A 21,517-nucleotide genomic window follows, 5' to 3' on the forward strand; every position below is an offset into this window, starting at 1 on the left:
TTTGGAACTTGTAGCTAACATTCTTTCCACTATCAGAAACAATGATGTTACAATGTTAACGCTAGATGTCGAAGGAAATTGTACATAGCAACCATTTCTAAGCAGGGATTGGTGGACTGCAGTGTCAATCAGAAAAAGGCAACTTTTGACCTGGCCACTTTGATCAGATGTTGTTATTGGCAGATGTAGCTTAAAGCCCAATGTGAAGCAATCTTCATTGTGGGACTGGTGCATTTGTGACGACGAAATCAGCAGCAAAAAGGGCAAAAATAACCCATTAGGGTCTTTATTGTGTGCGCTTGTGAAGTTGTATCTGAATTCTGTTTACATGAAGTAGTAAGACACAGAAGTTAATGTTCTTAAGGGGTGATAGTTTGTGGTCATTGTGATTATTTCTGTAGGAAACTCTGAAAAGGGCAAAACTCTCTGTGCAGTATAGGTATGGGACACACCCCACCATGGCGTAACTTGACAGATGGCTTACTTGCCATCCCAATGTATGTACAGTATGCTTTTCATTTTTTATGCAGATTAATCTACGTTAACCACTGCCAATGGTATGCCTGCATCTTCTGCTCCTTTGAGGACCACAGTAAAGATAGGTCTACTTGACCTTTTAGAGCTATTCACATTCTAGCAATACCCATGTTATATTTGATAGAATATTGTGGTTATTTTCAAAATAACCTTGTTGAACATCATCATGTGGGATTTAACTACAGTCAACACATTATTGGGTTCACAGAGTTGAGCAATTTAATGCGGAATACAGTACTACCTTTTCCAGGACAAATTCTAGATGTGCTTCTCAATATATGCCCACTTTTCAGAAACTTACATAAAAAGGCAAAATAACACTAAATAAATGCTGGTCAGCTGGCAAACTTGTTTTTCAACGTGTGTACAGTAAATAGCACACTGTAAATAAATGCTACCAATTTATTTTTACAGATGGGTTTCTTTCTCTTGCTATGTTGGCGTAGCAAAGTGTGCCATTCATTACACTTGCCCATAGAGGGCAGTGTTTAGCCAGATGAATTTCCTTCAACCATCCTTTAATTACTGCAATGATGCCTGACAAGACTCTGGGTTTGCAATAATACTCCTAAAAATGTTTCCAAAAAAGAAAAGTTCATAATGAAGGCAACTTTTTCTGTAAATCTGATATTCTGGCTCATCTGAAGACACATTACAAACCTAAACATGTTAAATATGTGTATCAAAAAAGGAAGCAGACACAGGGTATTATTGTATGCCTAAAACCCTACATGCTTTTATTACAGGACTACCAAGCATTACGTGGAAAATTCATCATTCAACAACTATACCTAGCGCACAAATAATGGGAAAGAGAAAAAACAGATTCATTAAATTATGAGAAATATGATTAAATCACTGACCAAATAGAAAATGTATATAATATAGTAAGAAAAAAAGCTGTAAAATATCATAGTTTACAATAATTATTCACATTCAAAGGCTTTACATCTCAATACATACACAACATGGCCCCTGAACATGACTTCAATCCAAATATGATTCATATATTAGAATTTAAATAACACAGAATGAACTAGAGGCTAAACAATAGCCAGCAAATAACCTTATACAAGAATAAAAATACAAAAAGTGTGTCCTAATATCATTGCATTACTTGCTTTAGATTTCAATAATACGTCATCTGTACATCACAGTTCTAGTCGGTTACGAACCAGGTAGAGTATTAAATACACAATGTAACCGACTGCCGCCAACTTGATAAAAAAAAAAAAAAAAACCTAAAATAAAAATGTCCTAGCAAGAAAAAATAAACACTTCCTGTAGTACTTGCTTATTTTTAAGGTAGATACAGCAATTTAAACAGCCATTTGGCCCAAATAGCATATTGCTGACACCCAAACACATTGATTAAACAAGTCTGAGGCTGCTCCTATACACACAGTCACTCATGGCAGACTGACTCGACCGTAAGAACATGGCTATAGCCAATCCATTAGGGACCTCTCGCAGTGCGTCATCGAATAACAGACGGAGAAAAAAAAATCAAAATCAAATTGAAATATGGGCTAGGTCAGATGTAGGGATACCCAAGTTTTTGGACATTTATGCCTTTGTAAACTGGGCGTGAAGTGAACTGTACAGGTCAAAAACATCATCATCTAAAAGTGGCAAAGGTGTCAAGCTGCACTTCTACCGAAGAGTTCTGCTGCGATTGCTTCCTAGTAATAGTAGTAATAATTCTGTTGAACAGTACACTTCTATACTAGAGCTGTTTTACACATGGTGGACAGCATATGATTTCATTCTTGGACAGAATCTCAATATTAACATGCTGTCCAAAACAAAAACAATAGTTTGATTATAAACTGCAGTTAAAAATGCCAGTTACTGGCATAAGTACAGCTAAATCTTTTAGGTATGCGATCTATGGTTGTCAACTCAGTCAAAATACCCATCTTAACTTTAGTCAACTACTTTCAGCAACAGATCTGTGATGCCCCCGTGTCTTTTGAAAAACACAACGGGCCAAATTACAGGATTTGCAATTTTCAACTGGTCATGCAGGGAGACTACGCAAGTATTGTGGTGAACAAAATTACAAGCGAGTTACGCGTTTTTTTTTTGGTTTTTTTTTGCACTTGCATTTTTGTTTGTATTTTTATAGCATTAATGACAGAAAATTGTCAGTCTACCCAGAACCCCTACTTAAGCACAGACACCTATGCTAAATGTTAAGTACCACTGTAAACCTGTGATCATTTCTAAAACCAAAATGAAGTGAGCCATCGCGGACTGGACTGCAAGCTGCGGATACTGAAAAAAGCCAGAAAAGAGGAAGGGAAAGAACACAGGAAAACATACTGTATGCTCGTTTCTCTGTTTACAGCTCCTTGACAGCCGTGATTACAAAATGAGAAGTCACAGAAATAAAGTCCCCTGTCCCCTGTACCCAACCCCCCCCCCCCCTCCCCCCGCCCCCCCTCCACTCCCCAACCAGGACTGTGCTCTACATTTTCTGGGTGCGTGTACGCGTGGAGCTCTACTTTAATCCAAAAAAAGCAGTCGACACACAAGGCCGCTTCTTTTCGTTTTTTTTTCCTCTCGCGGTTTTCCGGAGATGGAGAGCAGAGATGCACGACAGCTGAATCTTCGTTTGCACGTGACGCTACGCATTTGAAGCTCGGATAGCACAGAGAACAAGCAAAGCAACCCTGAACGCCACTTATGTCTGTTTTTGTCCTATTTTTGTAGTTGTTTTTTTCTTTCTTTCTTTTTAATTACAGAAGGAAAACAAAGTGAAGAAGCCAGCCTTAAAAGAGGTGTTAAAACCGTGGTGCTGATGGGCACTAGGGCAAGATGGTTCTGAACTGACGAGCCTCAGGCGCGGAAGGGGAGGTCCGGCCGCAGCGGGAGCCAGTCAGCCCTCCAGGGCGCTAGGCCTACACGCCAGTGTTCTGGTGCTTGTGGTAAATCTTCCGCCACACTTCTTGAATCTTCTTGCACCATTTGTCAGCATTTCCACTAGGGTCCATTAGATAATATGTCCTGTTGGGCTGCGGGGGGAAGAAAACAAAGAATTAAATGTGAGCGTTTAGGATTTTAAGTCTCTCTTTTCAGAATCACTCGCTTCTTGCAGTCTACGTATTGTGCTACCGCGAGGGGAGGCCTTCTCCAAACAAAATGGACATGCATTTTGTACACATCCTTGAATTAAAGTCATTAGCTGTCATATGCACCGCAGCCCTTTGACCTAAACGGCATCTGTATTTATAAATTACCGTGTGAACAAAGAACGTCTTGAAGTTTTTCGCCTCGGGGCGCAGCTCTGGGGACCAGGGGATCTCCCCTTTCAGGACCTTGTTGACCGGGTCCACGTAGTAAAGGTGGGGCCCCTCCGTCAGGAGCAGCTGACGCCGGCGAGCAAACAGCCCCTGTCATAGACACAATGAAATGGAAATGAAATAAAAACAGCTCATTGCCAAGAGTAGACAGGAGGAGGCTGGTTGTATACAATGCTGTCCTCTATGCAATTATACGTGATGTACACCAGAGGGAGCTATGCTGAGTTCAAATAAGACAGGATACAAAAAGCTGCAACAATTCTGTACCCATTTGGAGTAATCTCACTCACACTGACAGCTATTACAAGGAACCACACCAAGTTGGAAAACTGAACTCAGGTTTATGAATGTGAATTTAAATTCAACCCTCGACTGCATATCCACATACCTTCCGTTTGTCCACTGGCCCCATCTTGAGTATTAAATTATTTTCTACGAATTGGTGCCTGTGCAAAAAAAGCAAAAGACAGTTACAATGAGAAATATATGAATAAAGTGCACAATAGCCTGATAACACAGTAGTGGTGTACCAGCTTTTTGAAAAAAAAAACAAACAAAAAAAACAAACAAAAACGGTAAAATTAGAAACCAATACAAATCAAGGAAACAACATCAAATATGCAATATAAAAATGAAATATACAGCAAGGAGTTCCATTAAAAGCAGTTTAAAGAGTAAATATAGTTCTGAAATTTCAACTAGATGGAAGAAAGATGAAATGAAAATGAAATGAAATTCTAAGCACAAACGCAAGTTGTGAATGCCAACAACTACTGGCTATTATGCCGACATTAAGTGAGTGAGACAAAGGTGGTGATCAATCAACTCTTCTGGCACAGGATGCACAAGAGCGTTTTCCCAGACCCTAACCCTCACCATCTCCTCGGGCGAGGGGGGGGGGGGGGGTCAGGACGTACCAGGGGTTTCCATTGCTCTGCTTCTCCAGCAGAAGCTGTTTCTCCTCATTAGAGAACTGCAGGTCCAGCTCGAAGGAGTTGTTGTCCAGGTCGTGGATGTACTGCTCGATGTTGCTGCTGGACCTCTGAGGAGGAGTCGACTCTTGTACAGACAGGGAGTGTGAGGAGCTGGACTGGGCCACCTGCATGCTGCTGAACTGGCTGAGGAGGTCATCGTACTGCAGGGGCACAAGGGCACAAAGACCTCCATCTCCATACAGCATCTCATTTAAAAAGCAGAGCTGCCCAACCCTGTCCCTGGAGATCTACCACCCGGTAGGTCTTCATTTCAACCCTAATTTGGCACACCTGGTTCTACTAATTAGCAGATGAATGAGATTTCTAGCTGTTGAATGAGGTGTGCTTTGTTAGAGCTGGAGTGAAAAGCTACAGGACAGTGATCTCCAGGAACAGAGTTGGGCAGCCCTGCCTTAAGGAATACATAGAGTGACTTTCTCATAATTTAAAAGTCAGGCCAAGTGCTTGCTTGGATGAACCAGTTCTTCACACCACAGACTTGCAGTTCTTTTCGTAGCAGACAGGAACATTTGTCAAACAGTCAAAATGAATATGTGATTACAAATTTAATAAACAGATGAACACAAACTGAAAGATTATACATCTAAATATTTTCCAAAATAACACAATAGTAACCTACCTTGATTTTATTCTACATAATGTACCAGTAAACGCAATGCGTAAATTAAAATGTCTGAAAGCCAGTGGCATTTACGCTCCCTCCTATGACCCAAATTAATAAGTGCCTTTTGGTCTCTAAACACTCTAGTTTGACATGTGCTTGATGCATCTAGCTAAAAGCTTTAGTTAGAGTTAATTGTCAGTTGGTCGATTTTATATTGCTATACGTTTGTGCTAATTGTAAAAATAAATCTACGAATAAGAGCAAAGACAGTAAATTATATCTGTGATACAGACTGGCAGCATTTCCAGTCTCAAGTCTGGCCCTTAATATTTCAGTGCTATGGGTCAGCTGCAATGAGCAATGCCAAGCAAGTCTTTTTTTAATGACTTTTTTTAATCTCCCCCTTTTCTCCCCAATTTGGAATGGCCAAATATATGTACATATCAGCGCTGACTGTTTCAACTTCCACTTTTCAAATGACTATAGACAGAGGAAAGCACAGACGAGCATCTCTCCTCTGAAACGCCTCCGTTTCTTATCACACAACAGTCCGGCTCACACATACATGAGTCAGAGGAAGACACTTCATGTGCAGGCTCAGTCGGTGGACTTGCATGCAAGGGGCTCGATCAGTTGGGGTCACTAGTGAGCGATGAGCCAGCTGAACCGCCGCCACCCCCCCTCCCCCCCCCCAATCCCTTGGTGTCGCTAAAGCCGACTGTTTGTCACCCTGCAGGGCTGTGAGCCACAGTCGCTACTCAGACGGTTTGGATTCGCGTAAATCGTGTTGAAAGAGGAACAACATTCAAAACAAACCGCTCGACCAATCGCTGACATGTTGCGCTTTGTAGTGTGGCGACACAACTTTGTTTTCATGTATTGCGAAACGACCTGAAGCAACGGCGGAGCCGTTGTTTGGGTTTCGAAGCGAGGACAAGCGAGCTCACGTTTCCATAGCAGTCCTCGTCATCCTCAGACATGGCGGGCAGGTAGGGGGTGAGTTTGGGGGGCGTCTGCAGGTCGAGGTTCTCCCAAGAGATGGTCTCAAAGAAAGGGTGGGCCTTCAGGGGGTCGTAGCCGCCCATCTCCTCACAGCCTATCCGGTTGGCCGGGTCCAAGGACTGAAGTGAAGACAAAAGCAGCATCATCCCAGTGTACACGCTCCAGGGCAGATGGACAGAGGGACACTATTTACGCAACAGAGTCGCACCACAAACCAAAACAAACAGGCAGTTGTTTTTACTTAGAATTTTCTATGAACTAAGAAATAAACAGAGCTGTAACAGATCACCCGATATGGATGTATACACCCTCAAATTAAAGCTGACGGTTTGCAGTTCAACCGCATATTCATTGTTTTATTTCAAATCCATTGTGCTGGAATACAGAACCAAAACAACAAAAATTGTATCACTGTCGAAATACTCATGCACTGCACTGTAGTTAAGATTACATTTTTAAAGTTTGCTTTTAAACACTTAAAATGGCTTACCAAAAGCTGAGTGACAAGATCCTTTGCTTTAGGGAAGAATTTCTCTGGGAACTCATATTCCAGCCTTATTATCTTCTGAAATATTAGGTACTCATTCCTGTTTACAGAGACAAAAGATCTCATCAACATTTTGTAAAGCAATGTCTCCATTACAACTCTCTTTCAGAGTCTCAAACATCTCCCAATAAAACAATAAGGTTCAGAACACCCAGAAAAAAATAACATATTTTGAATTTAACAAGGTGTGAAATCTTGCCTCATTCTGTACCATCATTTACCATTCCATTCAAATGCGTAATGCATGACTCATCTATATGAGGAGCTATGTAAATGGAATCACTACCTAACCATCAAACAAGTCCTACATATTTTTCCAGTTAATTTTATTTGCGTTGCGAATGCCAGTTCCATGCCATTTAAAAAATATTTTTTAAATATCAATTCATATCCTTTATTTTACAATTCAGAAGTGCCAGCCCAATCCACGGGCCTGGGCCTGGCCCTGTATCGTAATGTTCTCCACCAATTTCAGACCAACATGCAAGTCTACACCCTCCCTCACTGCAGTAAACAAGCTAAGGTGTGCAGCCATTGCACTGGAGGAATAACTGTCACGTGCAGAGGGAACAGCGGCATATGCCACAGAAGTAAAATAGTTAGGAAGGCAATCGCCAGTCCATTCAGATTCAAGGAGCATCCTCCTTCCAATAGCACATAGAACATTCAGAGACACATGCATGCTGCACTACTGGTCTCTTCTCTCGACTGTTTTCACAGGGGCTACATGCTGATTTGCCAGGCACAGCTTAACTGTAAAACAGTTTGACCATGTGACTGGGGTTTCTCTGGCTCTTTGAGTACGCTTTACACAAACAAGTTACAAACACAACCCATTGCTTCCTGTTATTTCAGTGTTTTTGACAAGTTCTTTTTTCTCTTTTTGCTTCTCTAAATAACAGTCAGGTCAAAGCAGCAGAGGCAAGGTTGAAATTAGAGGAAGAACCGAGATGGCAGCTACCAAACTAAAGGACAAATAAACAAAGAGATGTGAGGGTCTGTATTGGATTTGCACTCACCCAGCTCTAAATGGTGGTAAGCCTGCCACCAACTGGTAGATAATACAACCTAAGGCCCAGAGGTCAGAGCTAAAAAAAACACAGAACAAGGCAGAAATGAGAGATTACAAGCTTTTCATCCCAGAGATTTGCTCAGGAAATGCATACATATCCATACAAGACATTTCGTAAGGTTGGGATTCTGGGATGGTGTTGCAACAGCTAAAATATCCTGGAATTACCTTTTGCAGGCAGATCTCTCTATCAGCAGTTCGGGGGAAACGTACTGTGCAGTTCCTACAAACGAGTTTGCTCTTGCTGCAAAAAATAACAACATGATTACAATCAGACACTCTCAATGAAAGCTTGATCCCATCTTTCCTCAAGAATATCACAAGGCAAAAATGAACAAGAGTGAAAGAGAGCAAACAAACACGACGAGCCTGCCACTGCATGACAACAAAAGGAGAATCTGTGTGTAGCGTTTTACTATTCTCCGAGTCTAGGACTAGATATGGATCTTTAAAGGGCAAGCAGCACATTGATAAAAGCCCAGGGGTTGTTAAGTTTCATGATGACAGGGGGATGTATAAACACAGCAAAATGAATAGCAGCAAACAGGACAGCAAAGGGTGTGGTAACACGAAAGCTGTGGCCTTACCTTGATTTCTATCGGAAGGCAGCTGTTTTGCTGTTCCAAAATCTGTTATCTGGACGTGCATGTCCTCACTCAGTAAAATATTCTCTGGTTTAAGGTCCCTGAAAGAAAAACACTTTCAGAAATCTACGTAAAGACCTCCATTGGCAAAAAAAATGTTAGGATGATTCTGGATTGCATGAGCATTTATGACAGTAGCACAATTTAAAATATTTATGAGACTGTGGGAACAAAATGTGGGTGCTGTCCACACAAAAAGCATGACATCACCACTTGACAAGGCTTACCTGTGAATTATCCCCTTTGCATGCAAATATTCAAGTGCACAAACTATTTCAGCCGAGTAGAATCTAGTACACGTTTCATCGAATGAACCTATTTTGCGAATGTATTTAAGCAGCTCTCCGTTTTTAGCGTAGCTAAGGCCAAAATCTGAGTCACAGCCGTAAAGGGAAAAAGACTGAAAAAACAAAGTACTGCACACGCTCACATCCAATTAAAGTAACAATGTTTGTATTACAGTAACAATGCAGTGATGTCAGATCTCTGCAGGTTATCTGTGACCTGGATCACTTCTGTCATAATGTGAAAGGATACACAGCTTCTCGTCATCTTGAAATGTGAAGTAGAGTTTGACAAAGAATGGGTGATCTAGGATGGACATGACATCTCGTTCTCTTTTCACATATTGCGCCTTGTTCTCCTTCATGATATGCCTTTTCTCCAGGATTTTAACTGAAGGGCAGACAGACGAAGGGAATTAATATACATATTTCACAGAGAAGTCACAATGTTTTTTATGCTCTACAACAGTGGTTCTCAACCTTTTTGCCCCCAAGGCCCCCCGTGTCCATGGAAATATTCCAGGACCACCCCCCGCCCCCCATTTTTGTAATCCTCAAATATTTACAAAGCAAAAATCTTTTTCCTTTTCCCCATTCATAGTAAACAAATGAGTCTGACATCTACAGAAATTAAAAAGGTCATATTTTATATACTATTAATTTCTTGCTTTGTATTATTTGTTTAGTTGAATAATTACTCATGACTTGATGTTTTGTAATTGAAGCTTTCAATAATGTTCTATCATCTCAGGGCCCCCCTGGCAGCTCCCTAGGGGCCCCTTTTGGGCCCGGCTCCCCTGTTGAGAACCACTGCACTACAATATCATGACTATAACTGCAAGACTGAAGATTAGTTTGACTGAAGTTTCACATTCATATCCCACCCCCCCACACACACTGAGTGAAGGAATATAAATAGAATTTTACATAGCAGCCTACCTCTGCATTCACTAATATTGAGTACTTACTTGCATATTCCTTTCCCGTTGACTGTTCTCTTGCCAGTACAACCTATCAAATATTATAACTTGGTTAGTCATATGTAGAGCTCAAGCCACCAAACAAATATGCCACACGTAACTGAAACAAACATTGTTTATAATAGAAACACAAATATTGAGGAAAAAATCTTAGATCATCACCCAATCTCAAAATCATTCATGTCCATGGCCATCTTATTAGACACAAGACTACCACAGAAGGTAGTCTTGTGTCTAATAAGATGACCATGGCTTATTTTGCATCAATTTACTGGTTTACAGTTCACAGACCTGCCAACCTCAGGAAAATATTTTGAGTACCACAATAGTCAGTGTAATGCTTCGTTCACATGCTTTCACACCACTTCTCTTTGCATGCACACACGTACACACAAGCCTTTCATAATTCTAGTTTTGACTGTTAAAGTGATCAGGCAAAATTGTATAATTTGACCTGATTCTAAAATATCACTTGCACTGCACTGGGCTATATTATGATATACTTGCAAGTCAAAAGTTGAGACACGTTAAAACAATTTCATGATTTATGATATTTGCATCAATATAACCGTAGTGATTGCTTAAATATTTATAAAATGGAAATAATTTATTTTGTATATTCTAACATATGTTTTCATTTTCAGGTATTTACAGAAACTTATGTTGTAATGTAAAAAAAAACTTATGTTGCGATGTAAAACACTCAATTCTGAATAAAACCAAATTTCTGTTCATGATCTCCATTTTTATTTAATAATTAAATAATTGAATCAGCTTATATAGGCACACATCATATAGGCCTAATGAAAAAAAGTATTCAATTGAAAAATTATCTAGGAATGTAGGCTTTTGTAACTAGAGGTTTAGCTAAATTATTACCTGAAGCTCCAAGGTGGCTAATGTCAAAATCATAATTACACAATGTGCAAAATGCATGGTGCGGAGGGGCGGAGGCACGGCCATTGCTCCTGATATTTTGCGAGGAACTTCTGGGGAGCATGGACTCACTTCTTTTTAGTAGGTCTGCTGCTCTCTCTCTCCTTGTTAGTATTCTCGTCATCTGACGTCATTATTATTTTCTAACATGAATTATTTGCTACGTTAGCAGTCTTTAGTCAAACGCCTTGGCAATGGTCACTTTGCTCCAACAGAGCGTGCGCGATTCAAAGTTTGAACAGAGAGTCTTCGTAGCGTTTGAGTTACTGCAGCTAAATTACTCCATCAGTTATTCACACGTCTCGTAACGAGGCTAAATCGTATGCGAGCTACTACTACGGCTAACTATATACACAAATTTATCTCATTAGGATATACCCCTTGAAACGCATCATCTCGTAAAGTTACCGAACATGTTTTAACGTTTTATATGTTAACATTACGGTCACATTTTTGTGCTTGATTATTACTCCCCAGTTCCCATTTTACCTCAGCAATGCAGCGTGACGCCTCGGTGGATAATGAAGTACCGCTGCGTATCAGTGGATGTTGAGTGGGTCGGGGAGGGGTTACAGAACCACAAGCACAAGGTCGTAGCATCTGGTTCAATCCGAGGGATGTAGTTTAAATACCGAATAAATGTACGGTATTTATTTGTATTAAATGATTGTTTTCCGTAATTAAATTACAATAATATATATATATGGCTTTGTTTTTTGCGTAGTTTCAGCTGGCATTTCGTACCTGCGTATTTTGACCAAGAATTGCGTGGTTGGTACACAAAAATCGTGCAGGTTGGCAGGTCTGAGTTCATGCTTATATTAATAATTGGGGGGTAAACACACAACTGTATGATAGTTTTAAAGAAAAGCTAATAAGCATTTAAGCACATAATATGAAAAAAAACAATTTAGCCAACATTTGCAACTAAAATGCCAAAAAAATACCCCTGTGGCTAATAGTATGTTGGTAAAACCAAACATAAATTAATTCCATTTCAACTTACTTCAACTAGAATTAAAAAAAAATGAGATCACTTATTAGATATTTTTCCCATTAATTATGGCTGCACACACAGATTTCTTGTTTAGACCTACTGAATGCTATAGAGAGGGGTGAAGATCACTGGATATTAAGAAGAGAAGCCCCTTGCAGTCCGAACGACAGGTGCTTGTGGTCTTCCTTCCTTTCTGTGTTACTACTGTCATTTTTAATTTTCAATTCACATTCAAATAAAATATGTGCAGTATATGACTGGAGTAAAAAAAAAAAATATCTGCAATCGCTACCAGTGCACTTTTAGGATTAGGAGAATGTTGTTCAGATATGCAAGCCTATCACGTTTGATGTTGTATCGGTCACATACAGCCCTGCTCTGTAGAAACATCCTTTAAAATGTAAGTATCTTACTGCTAATAGCAAATGGTGGTTCTGCTTTCAAAGTTATGCCATGTAAAATCCATTAAAATCATGATAAAATCTCAGCCTTCCCCACCTCAATACCCCTAGTGGCAATCAAATACTCAAAGCAGGGAAGAAGCTGCTCTGACCAAAAAACCCCGACTACTCACAGTTGAGAAGGAGCCTTCTCCTAGAATCTTCCCAAATTTGAAGTCCTCCGGCCTCTTCTTGCGCGGCTGTATGGACTGCGGCAGAGGTTCGGCGCTCTTGTCAGCAGTCTTGGGGGAGGCCCTGGGCTCGGTGGTGGGGCCCTCCATGCTGGGACAGTGGCTGCTACTTGCGCCCGGGACAGCAAGCGGCGAGCTGGAGTCTGGGTGATTTACTACCATTGATGGATGTGGGCAGGAACAGACGACAACGCTGGATTGAATGGGAACAGCATCATACTGCAGAGAGAAAACGAGGGAGGATTGAATGCCATGTCACACCGGCAGACCTGAGAGCAGAGAGGAAGGCAACTGAGCCAAAGAACAGGCAGGAACCGATCAGCAGAAGCCGCGCTTCAGTGAGGAGAGAGACTCTGACTGTACCTCACATCATTTCAAGGGTTACTCCAGGTTGGGATGTGTTACTCCAGTGAGATTACATGGGAACAAAGACACAGGACAGTCTTGACCAACAAAACTCACATTCTTGTACTTCTTGGATGTCATCATCAAAAAAAAAGGGTGTCTATATTTCATGTCCTCTGGCGAATTCCTTACCTTCACATAATGAAGGCTTGTTGCGTCATGTTGCTTTCTTAAAAATATGAGCCCATTTTCTTGCAGCGCTGCTTTTATAGTTATGATTATGATACAATTACCGATTGAAAGAAACGACACTTCATTTAGAGAAAAAAAAACAAAAAACAACCGGGGCAAAAAAACACAAACATATCGCAGAAAATTGAACTGACAGGTTCAGCATCCAGTTTTACTAGGCACTGTGAGGCTGGTACTTTCCAGACACCTGTCGCAGAAGGCACCGCTCCGTCAACAGGATAGCAAAACACTGCCAACCACAGAAACCGTCCGGGTCTGCCCCTTTGCAAACAAACTCATCCGTGTGAAAACAGCTTTCACCAAAGACAACACAACATTGTCTGACTGTTTAGTTTAAAACACGCTGACTACCAACAATGGCCTAACTGCATATAACAACACCAATGAAGTCACTCTTTCGCTCGTCGGAAAGGCACCCGGAGCACTTTATTTACTATGAAACGAGCTCATTTTCCGCGGGAAGTAGATATAAATACGTTTTTAAAGAATCCCGATTCAATTTAATAACAGGGAAATTCATAAGATTACAGTCAAGTTCAACATCAGCGCTTAACGGAGGTACATATTAATTCTGGAACACTGAAGATCTAAAACCCATCGTTCAGATTTATGTGAGTAAGTGAGAATTGGGCTGGGATTAGGATTTCATCAAGGGTTTAGTAAGTGTTTGACAAGTGAAAATGGTCAAATGTAGAGAAAATGATACTTGATAAAAAACTAAATAAAAATATCAATTTCCCCAATTGCGCAGCTAAATTACCACTTGCACCTGAAAAGTATGCAGCAGTCATTACCAGCTAGCTATTTAGTATAAGTAACATACATGCCCAGCAACTCTGAAAACAATAGTTCTTAATCTAAAATACCCTAAAGTTAGCCGCAAGACAAGCATTTGTAAACCAGCTAACAATATACAGAGAGTAAACCAGTAAATATCTGGTTACTCTTTCACTTCATAAATTCAAACATAACCAGCCCATACTGTGAATCAAGTATATTCAAAAGTTTTCTAAACCACCACTATACCTACTTGGCATAGTACACAGGCTTAGGGCTAATGTTCACTTTTGAGCTTACTGGGAAGAGGATGAAAAGCACGTCTGTTTAAATGTCCAGACGTGACTATCATGCGGTACAGACGATCAATGGGCAAAAAAATCTTACATATTGTAAATGGGAGGAACCCCATAGAATGGGGGGGGGGGGGTAGGCCTAAACATTTCAAGACTGCATAAAAAGAAACCGTATGCTTTGAGCGAGGGATGGCCTCTACTGCCCCTGGGCTGGATGCTGTTGCTATGAGTCATGCTTTATATCCCAGCCAAGTATCATTATTAATCTTGTGCATGTGCTCTACATTTTCTGAAACGTATACTCTCCCTTCAAAAAAAACACAACAAATTTTTAAAAAACAAAAAACAAAAAAAACCTAACACTTTCCTGCTGGCCAGACACTTCTGCAATAGGCTAAATCAGTGGTGCCATGGCAACAGGAATAATATGACTGCTGAAACCAGACAGAATGGTTTTACTTCTGCCAAGAAAATGCTAATGTTCAAAATACAGGCTGACTGCTACAGTACAGACACTGTACACAACACAGATATACATCCTGTGTAGTATTTTACCAAAGTATTTTCTTTGAAGATGTAAAGATACCAAAACCATGTCATGACTTGCTATTAAATGCACATGTACTGAACAAGTGAGTTGATCAGAGCGGTAGCAATAAAAAAGTTTTTCTCCCTAGTACTGCTATTCATCCGTATAAAAGATGCAGGAGGTTTATTCTGATTTCTGGAGTGCTCCAACTGAGAGCGTCTAGCTGATGCTGAACTGTACATAGGCTCATTTCATATGTGATGTGGGGCAGCCCAGTGAGACCAGCATGGACAAGAATCACTTTCTAAAACACTGAAGAAAAGGCCTTCAATTAAACCTTCAGTGAAAAGACATTCTTTCAAAACTTCATACATTTTCGTAGGTGAAACACTTTGGCTGCCAGTTCACTGAAAACAAGGACGGTCAAGCAATCTCCGATTTTCACCGTGAAGTCTATTCCGCGCTGGCCAGGTAAAAAGAAAGGCAGGACTTTAATGAGCACGAACAAAGCCCCAGAAAAATCACATGGTTCAACAAAAGCATTTATTCATTTTTACAGGAAACATCCCACATAGAAAATAAAGGGCCATGCTGGGCGAACACCTGCGCGAGGCTCGAGTCATAACACACACTGCTGCAGAATGCCTGACAGCGCTAAGCGCCCCATTTTTCCTCCGCACCCGTTCTGTCCTGCTCAACGCTCGCCGTCCGCTAGCTCTGAGCCGCGCAGCTACGGTAAGGACAGCACGCCTGGCGCGGTTCAGAGGAGCCGCCGCAGAGGCGGGAGATGGCTGCTGGAACCTTCCCTCTGTGGGCAAACCTATGGCCAATCATGCGCCAACGAACAAGACTCCAGTGAGTAAAAAAATTAATAATAAACTACGGATTTAAAAAAGAAGCTTAATTTGTAATTATTCTGTTTATTTTGCTCCTGACATTATGTACCTATCACTGCTGGCCTGGCCAATTTGGGGTCATGGATGATTACCTGTAGAGCACAGGTTCAGTGGTTACTCTAACATTTACAGCTGGCCACCATTTCCATTTTAAGTCTTTCTTTACATTCTTAGAACCAGATGACACAGAGAAAGGATAGTGTTCAATTTTCATGCTTACATGGGCCAAAACCCTTCTTGACTAGCCGAACAGAACATTAATAGAATCAATGTTCTATCTGCTTCTAATGTATGCAATTACATCAACTCATTGGAATGGAAAGAATTCAGCAGATAAAAGAAAACAAACAATATCAGTTCATGAACACATTTATAACTAGTTACAATCACTTTAATCGCATGACTCTTTTTGAAAGCAAAGATTCTGTCCTTGATCTTATAACTTTCGCATACATCCAAAAGATAAAGCAATAACGTAAACAAGCAATTGTGTCCAATTTTACAGTGTAATGGTACAATTAAGATGGAAAACTATCAACGCAAATTCAAATCAGTAGGAAAACATGGCTGTTTGCGGTAATAAAACTACAGAAGGCACCATAAACAGTTCTTACATAAACCTCCATTTATAGCCTTTGAACAGATGAAAACAAGAGGTGATTATTGAAAGGGCCTATCAGAGACCTGTCACCTGTTCCTTGGGGCTGCTCGCAACCATCACTTGGGACTGTGTAAACAGGAGCGCTCCAGGACCTGTGCCCCGGAAAGGTCTTACACAAGGTCAGCTATGATTCACACTGACTACACAGACCAGCCCCGCGCACGCTGCAGGCACACAGAAAGAAACTGTTTTTTTTTTTTTTTGAATGGATTAGATCATTGTACTTTCCCGTTCTAACATGTCTTAAAGAGAATGCCACGGTCTCTCTCAGAATTTGACTAAATAACAAACTCGCCTCTCTGGCTGCAGCCATGTTGTAAATGTCAGTCAGGCCTTGCGGAAAAAATTCCATTTGTATATTAATTTTGGATTAAAGGGGCTTTGAAATGTGGTATGAAATGTGAATGACTAGCACATGCACAGCCGGGAGGGGGAAAAGTTTCAGCGATTCTTTCTCTGCCCTCTGCGACACAGCTGTCATCATATCAAAACAATCAGTAAGAAAGTACAAAAACACGACAGTGGCAATCGCGAGGAATTACGCCTCCACAAAGCAACTTGGACTGCACCTTTATGTGGAATTTAGCAAGTACTGCACGCTGCACTAAAAACAAATTAAGAAAGACAATAAAGTTGAGAGTCAAGTCACTGAGTCAGCTGTCCATATGTTTGTCCACACAAACAAGGAACCAGTTAAAAGCTATGCAGAATTTGCTCATCAAGAGAATGCACAAACTATACCCGTTTACATGTTGGTTTGTGGAGCTGATTAGTAAAAGATTATATAGTCAGTCTCAGCTTTAAAACACAACAGGTCTTAGTCTCAGCCAAGACTTCCCTGGCATTTAAGAAAGAACACCAAGCTCAATTAACATCTCATCTGTCTGAAAGGGTTCTGTTTTTATGCTTCTGGAAAACATACTGCAGAGGGTGACAGCGCACTCAGTGACACCCTCTGTCTCTGTGCAGTGGGGCCTGGAAATCGCATACGCTGCCCTCCCCTGACCCAAATATAGCCTCTGGGAGGCTGTGGTGACTTGAGCTGAAACGGAAACGAAGATGAGTTGGTCGCGAGCCAGTGGTGTCAGGCAACCGAACGGCGGTATCAAAGCGAGGCGGCTGGAAGTGCAGCCCGGCTGCTCGGAATTCCACACCGCTCAGCAGAGCCTCGCCGCCCAGCGCCGCTAGCCCCAGCGCCGCTGGCCCCTCCATGACGCACGGCCGGCCGGCTCCACGCTAACTCCGCTCTTTCTCCACAAAACTGCAAACTTCTGCCGAGGTCAGATGGCCCCGAGTCGCCACGGCCAGTTAACGCACACTTAGACATTTGCCTACCAAAATACATTAAAAAAAACAAAAAAAAAAACACATTCAGTGGCTGCAGTGTCCTTTCAGCTCAGGTTTATTTTGCTGATTTTTGTCATGTTTTTTTCATCCATGTAAGTATCCTAGTGACATTTTGTATATGTTTTGTATTTATTTATTTGCACCATAAAAAATTAACAATAAAGACAATACTATATTTTTAAAAATGTGCCGGAGAGGTTTGAAAGCCAAGTGGACTTACAAAAATACCTCACTTCATAGGTGATTCAGAGACAACACAACCAAAAGCACTATTCCACCTTTGCTGTGCTCTCCCTGCTTAGCAGGGTATGACAACACACTGAGGGTGTGGTGCTTCAAGGTCTGAAGTGCCAAGGATTGGAATATAGGCTACTACTACGTGCAGCGTGTAACTGTAGCAAATTAGTTAGCAAGCACTGAAATTATTGGTTAACAGGAAGATAAATTATTGAAATACATTATATTTCATGCGTTCATTTACTCAACAGTGATTAGTGGCAATTACATGTGGCTTGTTACCTAGCTACTGCAGTGTTGCGAAGCAAAGTGCACAGTCAGTAATTTACCTATCAAACAAACTGATCAGCACCTAATATGAGTAGCTAGCTAGCTGATACTAAAAAGTACTTCTATCTGGCTCACCATTAGGGGAAAGCCTTGGCCAGCTGCCATTCCAGATTAAACATGAACTAGATGAAAGGGTTCTCAGCCATGTCACAACAGCACCTGACTACACTCCAACAATACAAGGGGTTAATTCTGATGTCACTGACACAGTCAGAATGTGATCAATCTGACTAAAGAGAGTAGCTTCTCTGGCCACCTTAAATAAGTGTATGTTGCTTTTGTACACTGAGGAAAAGAACAGTTTGGAAGAAAACTTTCTCAAAAACAAATGGTTAGCCTCACACCATGGAGTAACTGAATTGGTACGTATATGGCTTAAAAGACGTCATCACAAGCTGACACAGGCCTACATTTTAAGTGACAAGTTCTGTTCCTGTAATTCTGAAACGTTTTCGCCTTTTCAGAAGAGGAAATAACCTAAATAAAATGAGTAACATTAAATAAATTACCCAATTATAATGGTCCATTTATTTGGTACAAGGTTTGTGACATTTCTTCATATAGCCTAAAATTTCCGCTGTGGTCTGCTCACAGGCTTCATTACTTACGTAAAACACTATCCTACAAGCATGTTCCCCAGGAACACACCCACAAAAAATAGTGACACTTATTTGCATTACAAATCTTGCTTAAATTTTTTTTGTCTTAAATGTAAAATACCACCTGTTCCAGTTCATTCACCAAACAATAGACCGACTCTGATAAGGAGCATTTGCTTTAGGACCATTCATAAGTATATATATCTTAACATGAATTCCTTCAGCTAAACTAGAATTATTAATTGGTCATTTAATATTTCAAGAAGCATATGTAACTTAAGTGGTTACTCATATTCACACAGTGGAATACTCCACGGCCAAAGAAGAGTAGGCTAACTGTACACATATCAAGAATATAAGGCATCAGGCACCTGTTGAATGTGCTCTAGAAGTGGTTTAACTGGGAGGAGATTTCTGGAGAGGGAGCCATCTGCAAGCAAAACTCAATGGAACCAATTTAATCCTCCTCATGGCCCTTCACAGTTTCTAACTTTCAGTCTCTTTTTGTGGGTGTATGGAGTAGAACATGATTTCTGGATGTCCAAGGAATTAAATGTGTCCTGGAATTAGCGGTTTCTTGCCATGTCCCTTTGCACATCACTAACACTTTTTAACCAACTTGTGTTACTGACTGTAATTCAAGTTTTAGTTCCAATACTGTGAATAGGCTACACCAAGGGGTAGAATATGAATACAGAAAGCAGATGACCTGAGACATATACCACTTTATTTGCACAGACCACATATGACTGTCATAACTACAAAAAGACACCATGAGTTCAATGTTAAGGCCTCAGTACTTCCAGTTAGCGACACTTCCTGACAATGACCATTCTAACTAGCTAGTGTTTCTGGGATCAAAACAACTGCAGTTAGCCAGCATTACGTTATCTCTTTCACACACATTTGATTATTTCAGGCAAATTTTCACCCTGTCACCACACATATCAGCTAACAAGTAAGACGTCGATGTTAATTTAATAACACGGTTAAAGCAATAAGGTCAACGTAACGTTACATAAACAATCCATAAACATTACATTTCAATCACTATTACGAACTGCCAACTGGTTAGTTGACTCGCTAACTTAGATGATAGCTAAAACATATCAATAGCTAGTTAGCCTAATACGGTCTAAAAACTTAGCCAACGTTTGCTAACCAAACATTTTGTCACCCAAACTACGGACACCTAGCTAGCCAAATTAGCTTGCGATAGCTAGTTACCATGCTCGCTAAAATATTGTATTCCAGAATTTTCCGATTCACAACAGCTAGCTAGCAAGCCAACACACCCCAAGGGCGATTCACATAGCAACTCGCATTTGGCCTTTCAATTCAACTGAGTATTTTGTTCTTCTTATCAAACGTATTCCTCGAACTCCAGTTCGGCAGCTAGCTAGCTACACAGATTGATGCAATATAATTTCGCTATATAGCAAGCAGTAGACAGATAGATAGAGTTAGCCATTACTGTCGTATAGTATGTTTGTGTTCTCTTTTTAATACAAACTTGAAATGGACAGGTAGTGAGCAAACTATCAACCGCCATGCTCACTTTGCGCAAAACCAGTCAGCTAGCTAGCTAGCTTAGAAGCTAGGATAAAACCGCTTAGCCGAATGTTTAAAGAAGCTAGCCAGTTAACTAGCTAATTGGCTATATATCTACCTCGCGCTACCACTGTATTAGTCATATAAAATGGGAAAGTTTATTTCAAGACTGATACAGTGTTACCGGGAGGTAGACAGATGTCTAATGTATACTGGCTAGCGCTAGCACGCTTACAGAAGTTAGCTAGTCAGCTAGCTTGCGCTAAATCAAGTGATCTCCAGCTTGCTAGCTAGCTAAGAAGTCCTTCTCGGGCACCCAGCTTAAAATGAGGGCCTAACGTACATTTCTTCTAACAACTGCTAAATTATCTTTCTGCTTGAATACTGGCTTCGAACAGGCAGTCAGGGAAACGTCGCAATACTCACAATTTGACTAGTGGTTCTTGCCATGGAAGTTTTCCACCAGTATTTATTTGGATTTAATAATTACAGAGCCTCCAGTAATGGCTGCCTCTGCGCCTTCATTTTCCAGCTGTGACGTCACTCCACAACAATGTTACCGCAACCGACTAGAGTGGATACTTCCCTGCATCCACCCCCTGGAAAGCACAGTGTTTTAGCACTGGACGTCCTCGCTGCCAATCAACCTAACGACCGTTTTTCGCCAGAGTTGGCAGAGTAGCGTTGAATGTTGCACAGTCACTCTTAACTTCAAGGCTGTCAAGTAATACTAGTCTGCGCAAGCTTTCGTAACTGAGGGGGCATGACGCTGCACGTTTACAAAATTTTTGTTTTCAGTTATTGAACAGTACATTTACAGATTCTGCACCCGACGCTTCTTGTAATGTGTTACACACAAGAGGTTATTTTGCTCCTGTGAAACCTTTTGTGGCTGCATGTCCAATAGTTACATATCCTGCAGTCGCCTTCATTCATAGTCTATATCCGAATTCAGTAATGTTTGCCAAATGTGGTATAGCCCCCCCCCCCCCCCAATTTACCCATCTGGTATTAGGGGCTGTGTGCATTACTATCAGTGCACTATGTAAGTTTGAACAAACGAGCAAAAGAGAGGTAGATTTTGAACAACCCCCCCCCCAAAAAAAAAAAAATAAACAAAAAAAAAAATCTTCCACTCCCTCCCCTTAGCTCTCCCTCCAAAC

At 40.9% G+C, this 21,517-nt stretch overlaps 1 protein-coding gene across 3 annotated transcripts; it reads right to left on the reverse strand.

The window, feature by feature from the left end:
- Positions 1-1,245: 1,245 nt before the first annotated feature.
- pdpk1b (3-phosphoinositide dependent protein kinase 1b) lies at positions 1,246-21,047 on the reverse strand. Of its 3 annotated transcripts, none has more exons than XM_064322385.1 (14): positions 20,781-21,047; positions 12,478-12,753; positions 9,959-10,001; positions 9,244-9,381; positions 8,934-9,078; positions 8,650-8,747; positions 8,231-8,306; positions 8,010-8,078; positions 6,934-7,030; positions 6,389-6,562; positions 4,760-4,977; positions 4,231-4,288; positions 3,780-3,932; positions 1,246-3,554 (listed from the first exon to the last, which is right to left on the reverse strand). In XM_064322385.1, the coding sequence occupies exons 1-14, from the start codon at positions 20,802-20,804 to the stop codon at positions 3,441-3,443; spliced, it is 1,683 nt and encodes a 560-aa protein (XP_064178455.1). In that variant the 5' UTR covers positions 20,805-21,047; the 3' UTR covers positions 1,246-3,440. The 3 variants fall into 3 exon arrangements, with proteins under 3 accessions (XP_064178455.1, XP_064178456.1, XP_064178454.1); XM_064322386.1 differs by lacking the exon at positions 20,781-21,047 and adding an exon at positions 13,072-13,295; XM_064322384.1 differs by lacking the exon at positions 20,781-21,047 and adding an exon at positions 12,997-13,035.
- Between the last annotated feature and the right edge of the window lie 470 nt (positions 21,048-21,517).

The sequence above is a fragment of the Anguilla rostrata genome, chromosome 2 (genome assembly GCF_018555375.3).
Source record: "Anguilla rostrata isolate EN2019 chromosome 2, ASM1855537v3, whole genome shotgun sequence".
Lineage (NCBI taxonomy): Eukaryota > Metazoa > Chordata > Actinopteri > Anguilliformes > Anguillidae > Anguilla > Anguilla rostrata.

Bases quoted from the DNA above. Each gene is read 5' to 3' on its own strand.
- pdpk1b (XM_064322384.1), bottom strand. From the start codon at position 13,023: ATGATGACATCCAAGAAGTACAAGAAT. The intron at 9,079-9,243 runs GTATCCTTTCAC...GCTGTGACTCAG, and splicing joins TCAAGATGACGAGAAGCTGT to ATTTTGGCCTTAGCTACGCT. The intron at 8,748-8,933 runs GTAAGCCTTGTC...TTTTTCTTTCAG, and splicing joins GCAAAGGGGATAATTCACAG to GGACCTTAAACCAGAGAATA.